General features: G+C 38.8%; 3 protein-coding genes across 14 annotated transcripts in view; 2 read left to right on the forward strand and 1 right to left on the reverse strand.

The window, feature by feature from the left end:
* Positions 1-2,459, forward strand: part of cyb5r4 (cytochrome b5 reductase 4) — a 32,307-nt gene extending 29,848 nt beyond the window's left edge. For all 8 annotated transcript variants that reach the window (XM_087285757.1, XM_087285759.1, XM_087285760.1 and 5 more), the window contains one exon: positions 1,566-2,459. In XM_087285757.1, the coding sequence (XP_087141883.1) occupies positions 1,566-1,620 (55 nt within the window). In that variant the 3' untranslated portion in view covers positions 1,621-2,459. The remainder of the gene's footprint in view (positions 1-1,565) is intronic.
* The window catches only part of limd1a (LIM domains containing 1a), a 179,417-nt gene that overhangs the window by 101,031 nt on the left and 65,217 nt on the right, over positions 1-13,169 (forward strand). The gene's annotated exons all lie outside the window — the stretch shown is intronic.
* csf3r (colony stimulating factor 3 receptor) overlaps positions 3,943-13,169 on the reverse strand; it is a 320,054-nt gene continuing 310,827 nt past the window's right edge. For 2 of the 5 annotated variants that reach the window (XM_087284875.1, XM_087284876.1), the window contains 3 exons: positions 12,028-12,124; positions 11,790-11,871; positions 6,732-9,342 (listed from right to left, as the gene is read on the reverse strand). In XM_087284875.1, the coding sequence (XP_087141001.1) occupies positions 8,890-9,342; positions 11,790-11,871; positions 12,028-12,124 (632 nt within the window). In that variant the 3' untranslated portion in view covers positions 6,732-8,889. 5 annotated transcript variants of the gene reach the window in all.

Raw genomic sequence — 13,169 nt, forward strand, 5'->3', positions numbered from 1 at the left:
TTTTTGACTGTAAAATTGCTGATAGCCTTTGCTTTGCATTATCTGAAGACCACAGTATCATATCATCATCACATATTCTTTAATTATCTACTAAAGAGAGCAGTCACCTACATCTTTGAAGCATAACTCACCGGCCACTTTATTAGGTACACCTTACTAGTACAGGGTTGGACTCCCTTTTGCTTCCAGAACTGCCTTAATCCTACGTGGCAGAGATTCAATAAGGTACTGGAAAGTTGCAGCAGATTTGTCGGCTGCACATACATGCTGCGAATCTCCCGTTCCACCACATCCTAAACATGCTCTATTGGATTGAAATCTGGTGACCGTGGAGGCCATCTAAGTACAGTGAACTCATTGTCATGTTCAAGAAACCAGTCTGAGATGGGTACACTGTGGTCATAAAGGGATGGACATGGTCAGCAACAATACTCAGGTAGGCTGTGGCATTGACACGATGCTCAATTGGTACTAATGAACCCAAAGTGTGCCAAGAAAATCTCCCCCACACCATTACACCACCACCACCAGCCTGAACCGCTGATACAAGGCAGGATGGATCCATGCTTTCATGCTGTTGATGTCAAATTCTGATCCTACTTTTCGAATGTGGCAGCAGAAATGGAGACTCATCAGAGCAGGCAACGTTTCTCCAATCTTCTATTGTCCAGTTTTGGTGAGCCTGTGTGAATTGTAGCCTCAGTTTCCTGTTCTTAGCTGACAGGAGCGGCACCCGGTGTGCTCTTCTGCTGCTGTAGCCCATCTGCCTCAAGGTTGGACGTGTTGTGTGTTCAGAGATGCTCTTCTGCAGAGCTCGGTTGTAACGAGTGCTTATTTGAGTTACTGTCGCCTTTCTGGAACCAGTCTGGCCCTTTTCCTCAAACCTCTGGCATCAACAAGGCATTTGCGCCCACAGAACTGCCGCTCACTGGATTTTTCTTCATTGTCAGACCGTTCTCTGTAAACCCTAGAGATGGTTGTGCGTGAAAATCCCAGTAGATCAGCAGTTTCTGAAATACTCAGACCAGCCCGTCTGGCACCAACAACCATGCCACGATCAAAGTCACTTAAATCCCCATTCTGATGCTTGGTTTGAACTGCAGCAGATCGTCTTGACCATGTCTACATGCCTAAATGCATTGAGTTGCTGCCATGTGGCTGATTAGAAATTTGTGTTAACAAACAGTTGGACAGGTGTACCTAATAAAGTGGCCAGTGAGTATACTAAAAGGATAATTCAACCTAAAATGAGCATTTACTCACTATTTACTTACTTTTAGGTCGTTTTTAAACCTTTGAGTTTCTTTCTCCTGTTGAACATTAAAGAAGATATTTTGATTAATGTTGGAAAGATGTAACCATCAGCTGATTAGAAAAAGCAAATACCAATGGAAGTCAATGGTTACTGGTTTTCAGCATTCTTCCAAATATCTTCTTTTGTGTTTAACCAAGGAAAGAAACTCTTAAAGGGTGATTTAAATATTAAAATGTAAATTTTAAAAATGCATTATTAGATGATTCTCACCTTCAACATTAATGTATTTTCTTATTGTATTCTTTCACAGATTGGTCAGACAGCTGGACTTCAGTGAAGAGGAACTCCATGTTTTTCAGGCTTGATTGCGATGTTACAGATTTCTCACACACACACTCGCAGATTTTTTCTATGCATATATAAAAAGCACTTTCCAATGAAAAGAAAACCTCTCATGAAGCTGCAACACTTGTCGTCTTTGTTTGTGGGAATCCAATGCATATAGACTCAAAACTAATGCACTTACAGATTGTCTTGAAGCACTATAAGACAACCAGTCCATCAATCAGAGTTCAATCAAACGCATCCTAACATTTCATTCCAGAAGCGGCTCAAATATTAGGACGTTTAAGACAGACGCCTTAAGCAGGACAACTCTGCAACATTAAAACAGATGATCTATTATGCTGTCCACATGTTTACCGACATCCTGCAAGGACTTGAGAGGTTTGGAGCAATATCGTTCTGTAAATCAATGCGACTAAAACATGATGTACTGTTGGAAGCAAATGATTTATAACATAGCAGTAAACCTGAATGCAGGACAAGTGCAGTCTCCACTGTTTGTAAATGCTAATTCGACTGCCACATGCTGTTTTCTTAACAGTGTAGATGATGTACTGTAATATGGTTTGTACCTCTAGTGCTGTTGAATCTCGTGGAATGCTGTATTTCTGAGGTCTATCACGGGTCTGATGACGGTTTTGGGAGGGGATGAAAACTGTTCTAGCACAGCACTCTGTGTTAAACCAGCAGACCAGGCTGTTTGTTGTACGCTACTTTAGATAAAATGCGAAGCTGAGATCTAAATATTTATTTATTGATGTAAACTCTTGACTGTAAAACCCAGTGATATTGATTTGACAATTAATGGCTTCCAACAGAGGTGATTGGTCGTTTCATAATTAAATGTTTCACTGAAGAACATCGTGTTTGAGTTAAATAGTGACTTGTACTCCTGGTTTCACAAGGTTCAAGCCTAGTCGCTGACTAAATGTTAGTCTGAGCTGTTTCAGCTCACATGCTGTTAACATATTGGGCTGTATTTTAACAGTCTAGGCACAAAGTCTAAAGCGCAAAAGCATTAAGGATGTGTGTGAATCCACTTTTGCTATTTTAAGGATGGAAAAATACGCTCTGCGCTGCTGTGCATGGTCTAACAGGGTTGTGCTTATTCTCTTGATGAGTTCTAGGTGTTTTGAGCATAACCTGCATTAAACCAATCAGAGTCTCATCTCCCATTCCCTTTAAGAGTCAGTTGCATGACATCATGGAGCATTCGCTATTTACATGACGAACTTTGTAAGTGGAAAAACTGAGCGCTTCACTAGTGAGAAAACGGTTAAACAGAGCATCTGCAGCACAGCTATAAAGAACGAGCCTCCTCCATTCAGCCTTTTTCTCTCTTCATGGAGTAAGGCAACGGTGTTGTACACTCCACTGAAGACATCCATTAGTCTACACATAATTAATTTCTTTTGTTAGGCAAAAAGATTTGTTTCAAAACTATTTCTAAATTTAGTTCTAATCTCAAACTAATAAATGAACAATAATAATGAAGTGTGCTCAAAAAAACACACACGTCCTGTTCTTATGCCTCATATGGTCTAAAACCTGACAGGTGGACAAATCTAAGCTTGTTTTTAATAAAGCAAATAGAAATATGAATATAATTAATAATACTGCTGATATTAATAACATTATGCAAAAGCAAGTTGTCGTGAATAAACTGAGAAGCCGCCTGTGGTGAAGAAGGCATGAAGGCTGTGGTGTTTATATTTATGTAGAAAATAATCATGTGATATTTTAATCCTTTAATTCTTTGTCATCTGTAAAGATATTTGTGTATTGCTGTACATCCTGTGTGTATTCAGCAATGTGTACGCGTTTAATGGCGAGTTCAGACTGCATGATTTTCAAAGTAGTCGTGTGACGGATGTTTTCACACTGCATGACTATCTGGACTAGCGTTTCGTCACTGCTTTGTTTACACTGCAAGATGGATCGGCGACAGGGGCTTTCACATTGCATGACTTTACAATAGGAAGAATCGCTGACAACTTTGTCCAAACTACATTTCACAGCCAAAAACACGTAGGAAATCTTTTGTTATTAATGAGAAAGAAGCTTTTAATGGGGTAGAAAATGTACATGCTCTGGATTTTAATGGAATTAGCTTTGACCAGTTGTGGTATTGCTCACATGACACGTCAAACAGACACGGGTGCTCCTGTCAAACCTCCACTAGTTTTTTCCTCCATTTCTTGGGTCCATATAGACTGAAAATGAACGCTTCTAATATCTCCCCCAGCCTCCCGCTCCCCTATTCCTTTAAGTAAACACAGAGATCACAGTATATTTTTCCTGCTATATTTTTCACACATTTTGAAATAAATTTACAAAATAAATCAAGTAACACTTTTATTTTGTCCTTCCAGAGGAGCTTTTTAACATTGCAACCACAAATTATATTCTATCAAAAAAAGAGGTGGATATAGTGCAAGTACATGCAGTGACGTAACATTTCACACACAATAAACATTTCACACACATACAGAAAGAGTTTGCGCTCCTCTTATATTAACCGCAATTCAAAGTAAAGCCAGAAAAGTAAACATTAAATCAGCTCCAACATTAAACATCAATGATCTCTTCATTAATAACATCAGCAGCTATTTGAGTTTATTCTGTTGAACACAAAAGAAGATCAGCGTATCCGCGGGGTCATGGGTCCAGATCAAAATTTTAGGCATAAAAAAAGTCTTAAAGGGCACCTAAAGTCTTTAAGGGCACCTATAAATCTACTTTTCAAGCTGTTAGGACAGACATGTGTGTATATATAGTGTATAGACCGTCATATTGGGGTGATGTAAACACACCCAGTCCTTTTTTTTTTTCAATCTAACAACATAAAAACAGTGGACCAATTGGAGCGTTTTTCAGACCGACCGCAACTTCACGTAGGAGAGCGGTACCCCCGCCCACCAATATTGATTGACAGCCTCGCGTCACGATCATATCCTCAGTTTCTTGTTTCATGTCCGCCATTTTCAGCGCGTGAGTCAAAGCGATATCACTAAAGGAACACCCGTGCTCTACTTTTAGATGAAAGGCTCATTGGGCTCAACACAAGATCAATATTCTCCACATTATCGCTCTAATTGGAATTATTGCTTGTACCTTTTGCGTTGCGCAGTGCATTTCGGAGTTCTGGGCGTGGGTTTCGCGGCACCGTTGTGTTTGCCCTGGTTGAGGCCTGTGTTTGGAGTTCTGGAATGCGTGGCGCGACGATTCGGGACACTTCATGTTTCTGCCGCGCAACTGAGTGTCTGGTGTGCCGTGTAGTGGCACATTCGGTGCCTCAGTCAAAGTTACTTCAGTGTGTGTGGTTATTAGTCTTGGTGTATAAGCTCGGCACTTTTACACTGAGACTATACAAACTATACAGAGACACAAATGATTGGGTACTCTCTGCTTGGTCTGTGCCTGAGTCATCCATGTACGGCTGAATGGAAATCTTAGCTTAGCTTAGCTTCTCTCTCTCTGGCTGCGTCCGAAACCGCATACTTCAATACTATATAGTACGCTAAAATCAGTATGCGAGCCGAGTAGTTTGTCCGAATTCATAGAATTCGAAAATCAGTAGGCGAGAAGTACCCGGATGACTTACTACTTCCGGCAAGATTTTGAAGTGCGCATCCCATGCATGCTGCGCTATCCCATAATGCCCGTGAGAGAATTCATGAATGGAAGTGAGGCGACGCAACTGACGCAGGTAGGTCACGTGACCATGACAAAATGCCGGATGTAGTACGTCTGAATTCCATTCATACTTTTCACATTCATACTGTATAGAACGTACTTTTCTAACGGCCGAGTAGTACGTTTAAATTCAAATGCAGCACCTACTGAGTAGTAGGCGGTTTCGGACACAGCCTCTGTCTGTCAGCCTGTCTGTCGCAAACACAGAGCGTGGGAGCTTTTGGCTCCACCCCCTTGTTACGTTGGGCGGGAAGCTGAAACTAATTTTCATGTAAAGCAACACGCCCACAACATGACACTTTTGAACACATTATAATAAAAACATCTGACCTGTGTGTTGAACTGAACCTAAACTGGCACACTCAGAACAACCGTAATACTAATATTAAATCATAAAAAAGAGGTAAACTATGTGCCCTTTAAATTTACCCAATCTGGCCATTAACGCCCATACAATGATTAACAATCCATCTTAATAAAACCTTTTTAAACATTTATTTAAAAGGGTAATTTTAACTATTTACCGTAATGGTTTAATTATTTTTCTTACAATAACATTAGTTTAAAAGTGCTCCGTGTATTTACAGCTGACCTGGACAGACGGTTGTGCATAATTTAGTTTGTTATAGTTTTTAAACCCTTTATAACATTACTTTTCCTGCTAGATTTTTCACACATTTTGGAATAAATTTATCGAATAAGTCATGCAACACTTTTATAATAATTTGGTGAAACCTGCAGAAACCCTGGAAGATATTTTGAAGAATGAACTATCCCTTTATTACATGTTTATTATTCATCTTGTTCTAGCTAGTGCAAGCTGATTTGCATAAAGACAAGGCAGTGAGTTTGCTGATGTAAAATTAAAATAAAATTTTATGTGTGTGTATGTATATATATATATATATATATATATATATATATATATATATACATACACACACACACACACACACACACACACAGTTGAAGTCAGAATTATTAGCCCCCCTGTTTATTTTTTTCCCCCAATTTCTGTTTAACAGAGAGCAGATCTTTTCAACACATTTTTAAACATAATAGTTTTAATAACTCATCTCTAATAACTGATTTATTCTCTCTTTGTCATGATGACAGTAAATAATATTTGACTAGATATTCTTCAAGACACTTCTATACAGCTTAAAGTGACATTTAAAGGCTTAACTAGGGAAATTAGGTTAACTAGGCAGGTTAGGGTAATTAGGCAAGTTGTTGTATAATGATGGTTTGTTCTGTAGACTATCGAAAAAAATATCTTAAAGGGGCTAATAATATTAACCTTAAAATGGTTTAAAATTTTTTTTACTGCTTTTATTCTAGCCGAAATAAAACAAATAAGACTCTTCAGAAGAAAAAATATTATCAGACATACTGTGAAAATTTACTTGCTCTGTTAAACAGTGTTTGGGAAATATTTAAAAAAGAAAAAAAATATATCAATGGGGCTAATAATTCTGACTTCAACTGTATATACTGTGTATCTATAAAAGAAAAGATTTGCATAATTAAAGCTGCCATTTTCTCCCAACTATTGTAATACTAGTGGTTTGCTTCATTTATATTCAGACACCTGCAATATTATAAAGAAAATCCTTCTATCAGTCCCAGATATACAGTAGTCATAATAATAATTCAGCGCATTTGAATGAGCTACTAACTTTTTCTCATTTAAAGTCCACATGAACCAGAAGCTGCATTAATGATACTAAATAATAAATGATTAAATGAGGAAACAGGCTTGTTTTATGCTACTGCGAGCTGAATGGATGTAGTAATGTAGGCATTTCGTTCAGAAAGATGGGGAAAAGGGTTTAGGGAGAATTATTACAGCATAACAGACTCCTCTTCCTCGCCGTTTCTGTTTGTTGTCTAAACGGACAGCTAAAGGGGCGTGGTTGAGTATGTTAGCCACACCCAATGCCTCAGACAGACCTAATCTGAGGATTTAACTGAACACAAACAGGAAGTGCATTTTCAGATTTCAAGTAAAGATTAGAAGGGCAAACGGTTGTTTTTTTCTTAATGACATGCACAGATGAATTGTTCAGCACCAAACTAGCAATGAGAGCTAACAAAATCAATATGGCTAGTTTTGATTTGTACTGTACATGTGTGCTTTCCCAACCCTGTTCCTGAAGGCACACCAACAGTACATATTTTGGAAGTCTCCCTTATCTGACCCATAAACTTCAGGTTTTGGAGTGTCTTCCAATGTTCTGATGAGTTGATTGAGGTGTGTTTGATTAGGGAGAGGTTGAAAATGTGTACTGTTGGTGTGCCTTCAGGAACAGGGTTGGGAAACTGCTCTAGAGTGACCCCACTGATTTCTGACTTACTGTATCTTACTTGACCATTGTGTTTCTTTTCAACTATGGAGTTTCATTAATCCTTTAATGCATATATGGGTTTAAAGCAGTGTTTCCCAACCCTGTTCCTGAAGGCACACCAACAGTACATATTTTGGATGTCTCCCTTATCTGACATATGAACTTTAGGTTTTGGAGTCTCTTCTAATGTTCTGATGAGTTGATTCAGGTGTGTTTGATTAGGAAGAGGTTGAAAATGTGTACTGTTGGTGTGCCTTCATGGTTGGGAAACACTGCTTTAGACCCATATATGCATCAAAGTGTTAATGTAACCCCATTGTTGAAAAGAAATGCGATGGTCAAGAAAGATACAGAAAGTCAGAATTCAGTCGGGTCACTTTAGAGCAGTGTTTCCCAACCCTGTTCCTGAAGGCACACCAACAGTACATGTTTTCAATGTCTCCCTTATCTGACCTATGAACTTTTGGAGTCTCTTCTAATGTTCTGTTGAGTTGATTGAGGCGTGTTTGATTAGGGAGAGGTTAAAAATGTGTACTGTTGGTGTGCCTTTAGGAACAGGGTTGGAAAACACTGCTCTAAAGTAACCCCACTGACTTCTAACTATCTGTATCTTCCTTGACCTTTGAGTTTCTTTTCACTTATGGAGATACAGTAACCCTTTGACACATATATGGGTTTAAAGCAGTGTTTCCCAACCTTGTTCCTGAAGGCACACCAACAGTACATATTTTCAATGTCTCCCTTATCTGACCTATGAACTTCAGGTTTTGGAGTCTTCTAATGTTCTGATGAGTTGATTGAGGTGTGTTTGATTAGGTGTTTGATTGGTTTAAAATGTGTACTGTTGGTGTGCCTTCAGGAACAGGGTTGGGAAACACTGCTTTAAGCTCTCTCAGCCACTCTCTGCTCTAAAGTGACCCCACTGACTTTTGACCTTTTACTTGACCGTTGAGTTTCTTTTCAACTCAAGAGGTACATAAACCCTTTGGCCTATATATGGGTCTAAAGCAGTGTTTCCCAACCCTGTTCCTGAAGGCACACCAACAGTACATATTTTGGATGTCTCCCTTGTCTGATCCATTAACTTCAGGTTTTGAAGTCTCTTCTAATGTTCTGATGAGTTGATTCAGGTGTGTTTGATTAGGGAGTGTTTGAATGTGTACTGTTGGTGTGCCTTCAGGAACCGGGTTGGGGAAACACTGCTTTAAGCTCTCTCAGCCACCGTAGGATTGGATGAATGCGAGTTTAGATGTGATTGACCTCCAAAGATCTGAGCATGGGAAATTCCTCCCAGAGTTCGTCGCTCTCCTCGCTTTGAGTGGACTGAGAGAATGCAGAGAAGCGGTTCAGTGCAGAAACAGCGCCACCTCTGGGCACGTTCTCATATGGCGGTGGAGGACTGCCCGGCTCGTCTCCTGCTAACAGCGGCTGTGTGGACTCAGAGCGCACATAAGCTGGAGGATTGGAGGAATTGATCTGATACGGAGTGCTGAAAAGTACAGTGGCGTACGGCACAGATTCCCGCTCCAGCTCCAGGTCGCAGCTCTGAGTATCAGCGTGGATGTTCAGATCGTCTGGCCACTGGTTCTCCTTCACGTAGCCGCTCTTAAAAGGCTCTTTCTCAGTCATATCGAGGAGACTCAGGTGGGACAGATACACCAGCACTGGGTCCTTGTCTTCTTTAAATGCAGGCAAGCCCTTGGACAACAACGACAACAAAAAAAGATGATTAGGTACGTACCAAATCCAATACTTATGCGCTATCTACGCCAGTTTTTAGTATAAATAGTGTAAGTAGTGCGTTCACACTGAAATATCCTTTTTATTTACTAGTAAGTGCACTTTAAATACCTAGATGATGCACTTATTTAACTGGTAAAAATAAGTGTGGAATGTTGGACACTTCACACTCTCAACAGGTGCGGTCGACTTCATGCAGAGCTGCGCAGACCGATCGGAATCTGTCTTAAAGTGGTGCATGCCGGTTAGAAATTTTGTCCGGCGACACTGCGCTGACGTCATGTGACTATAACATGCGGCATCAAAGTACTGCGACATCGGTCCAAGATGAGACGATCAATTCAGCTGGTGCAGAATCTGAAGCGGGACTGCAGGAGCTGTGATGACGACACCGTAATTACGCAATTGGCTGAGTTCACCGCATAACAACAAAGAGGGGTGTGTTTCTGAAAACTATCGTTAGCCAACTAAGGTCGCAAGTTCCGTCGTTACAAACATTGTTTGTTGAATTGCTGTTTCCCCAAATCCGTCACTTCAACAAACATTTGCAAACTGAGTTACAAACGTATGCTTGAAACTACACCTCTAGAGCTGTAGTTAGAAACAGTTCCTGGCTGTGTTCTATTGCCACTTATCCCCCCTATGCCCTATTCATTTAGAACATTCTAACATTTAAACTTGGAATTATTAAATAAAGCATTAAGGTCATCTCTCTTAGCTGTAATTTGCTTTCAAAGTATTTTTACAGTTCAGTTTTAGCGATCTTCATGTTTACGATTGCCCCCTTCACAGTGCACTTAGAAAACAGTGATGTCATTTTGAACACAGCCGTGGCTCACAACAAAAGCTATAGGTGACCTAATATTTAAAAGTGGAATTTACGTTACATATCCAAAGCAAAAAATATAGCATATGTTAATGTTTTTAATTTAGAATAGGTTATTTATTAAGTATCTGTACTGTATATGATAACGGCCTGATGGTTAGTACATTTCTGCAGTGTTTTACATGTGTCAAAATGTAAAAGTAGACTTTTCTAAAAATAAATAAACAATATCCTACTTAATAATTATCATCATCATCATCATTAATATTATCATTAAAGTAGGATTTTTTTTTCATTTCCTAATACATAATACATTTCATATCTCATTATTTATTTATATGATTTATATATGAGATTAGAATACGTGTTTAGATGATCAAGTGATTTGATGTTTTAGAAAAGAATATGTAATGTTCTCAATAATATCTGTAAAGGAAACACACGCCCTATATGTGCCATTTGCATATATTTCATTTAATATGGAAAGCGAGTGCACGTTTTTACCAAAACTAATATTGGATTTTTTTTTAAGTGCGTGTGCGTGTAAAACGATATAATTTACACAGATAAACTATGAGGTTTTCTCTAAATAAGTAGTTTCTCCGCCCCATTTAGAGCATCATTATAGGCGTTTTACGTTATAACTAACGTGGTTTAAGCGATGGATCTGCGACAGAGAAACTACGGGTTTTGGGAAACACTCATCACTGCATCATTCATTTCTCAAACGATGCATCGTACTAGGATAGTTCAGCCGCGAGTTACATCATTGTTTGGAAATGTTTCCCGTTTATCATTGGACAACTTCCGTCTAACAAACTTCCAAGCAAACAATAAACTTTTATCCTCTCTATCGTGTACATATCATGCTTATTAAAAGACTTCAAACATCGTACTGCAGTAGGCCAAATTAGAGCTGCACGATTATTTAAGAAAGAGAGCGATCTTAATTCGAGCCTCCCTCTAGTTAAAACTTAAGATAAATAACTTTATGTGATATGCCCTCATGCATGTCCTCAACTGAAGCTAGAAGTCTCTTTTTTTTCTTGTAAGCACCAAAGTATACTCGTATTTTAAAGGGGAACTATTTACCAGTCACCTTTAGAACTGGTTTAAACACAGTTGTGTGTCAGCAGTGTGTGAATATAAGCAGCTTCTATTAGTAAACATGAATTATATTCCTTATCACGCGAGATATAAACAGTCTGCAGAAACACTTTGATTGACATCCTCCTTTTACATGTCATCAGAGAGGGAAAGCCCCGCCCACTAGTGATCATCACTCCTTCATTAGCATTTGACGTTAGTCTTGCTTTTGAATCTGCCACTAAGCTGACACACAGGCATTTGTAGCTCCGCCCTCTTTTGAAAAGAACACAATCTCATTTGAATTTAAAGCGACAGTCACCAAAATGACATAATTAGGATCAAAGCTTAAAAGAGTCAGTTTCAGAGAGTTATAAACATTATTAGTGGTGTATTTTGAGCTAAACTTTACATACTCTAGGGGCATCAGTGACTTATTTTATATCATAAAAAGAGGCATGATAGGTCTCTTAACAAAAGCAGATAATTATACCTGTAGTGAGTCTGTAGTCGTCCACCTCTTAATACTGCTGTTGGCCGGATCGGGAATTATAGGCCACAAACACATCTTCACCCTATGAGAAGCCAAAGTATATTACTAGCACACTATAGAAAAGTTGTAAATGAGATCATTGGCGTATGCTTTACAACAAAAACAATCTTGCGTTTTATTTACTGTGATGTGGGGTTTCTCTTTAATTAACTGTGATTACACTGAATGTAAAACTCACCGTTCTTGTTTCCCAAAACAGGTAAACACAATAATGATGACGAGGAGAGATGCACCAATGCATGCTGGGATAACAAATATCACCATCTCAATTCCATCTGAAAAACATTTTCAGTTTGTCAAAGCAGTGATAATAGTAAGTGTCTGACTATACACACTCCTTATCTATATATATTATCGAGTTTTAGGAACAACAAATAATAACTTGATTCTAGTTGATCATTTAGTATCAGAAGTGGCTTATATGACAGGGAAAGGCCTCTAGATTATGCGTATTTTACTAAAATAAATTATGATCATGCCTTGATTTTTTTAATGATTTAATCAGGACAGTAAGGTCTGACTGCTTAGAAAAAAGTTTTGTCATTAACAGAAATAATGTCCAGTATAGAATATAAAGTCAGGCTGCAGTGGAGACAGAATGAATATTGTGTCTGACTCCATCATGAGCTTGGAGGACTGCATCCATACATCTCTGACATGACTCAAATCACCTATTAATAAAGTCATCTGGAATGGCAAAGAAAGCGTTCAGCAGGACTCCCAGAGTTCATCAAGATTCTTTGGGTTAATCTTCAATGCCTCCTCCTTCATCTTACCCCAGACATGCTCAATAATGTTCATGTCTGGTGACTGGGCTGGCCAATCTTGGAGCACCTTGACCTTCTTTGCTTTCAGGAGCTTTGATGTGGAGGCTGAAGTATGAGGAGCGCTATCCTGCTGGAGAATTGTCCCTCTCCTGTGGTTTGTTTGACTCTGCAGATCTCTTGCACACCCCCATACTGAATGTAACCCCAAACCATGATTATTCCTTCACCAAACTTGACTGATTTCTGTGAGAATCTTGGGTCCGTGTGGGTTCCAGTAGGTCTTCTGCAGTATTTGTGATGATTTGGATGCAGTTCAACAGATGATTCATCAGAGAAATCCACCTTCTGCCACTTTTCCAAATAATCAACTAGGAGTCAAGGCGATGAAAAGACTCTTTTTCAGGTAGTGTATATATTTATACTACAACCTTGGTGAATTTTTCTTCTTAATTTCTTATACATTTCATTTTTTTTATTAAATTAAGATTTTATTATAATTATTATTGCTATAAAATGAAACAATTCTGCATAAAACAGAACATATCCTATGATA

This window comes from Danio rerio, chromosome 16, assembly GCF_052040795.2.
Source record: "Danio rerio strain M-AB ecotype USA chromosome 16, GRCz13ab, whole genome shotgun sequence".
NCBI lineage: Eukaryota > Metazoa > Chordata > Actinopteri > Cypriniformes > Danionidae > Danio > Danio rerio.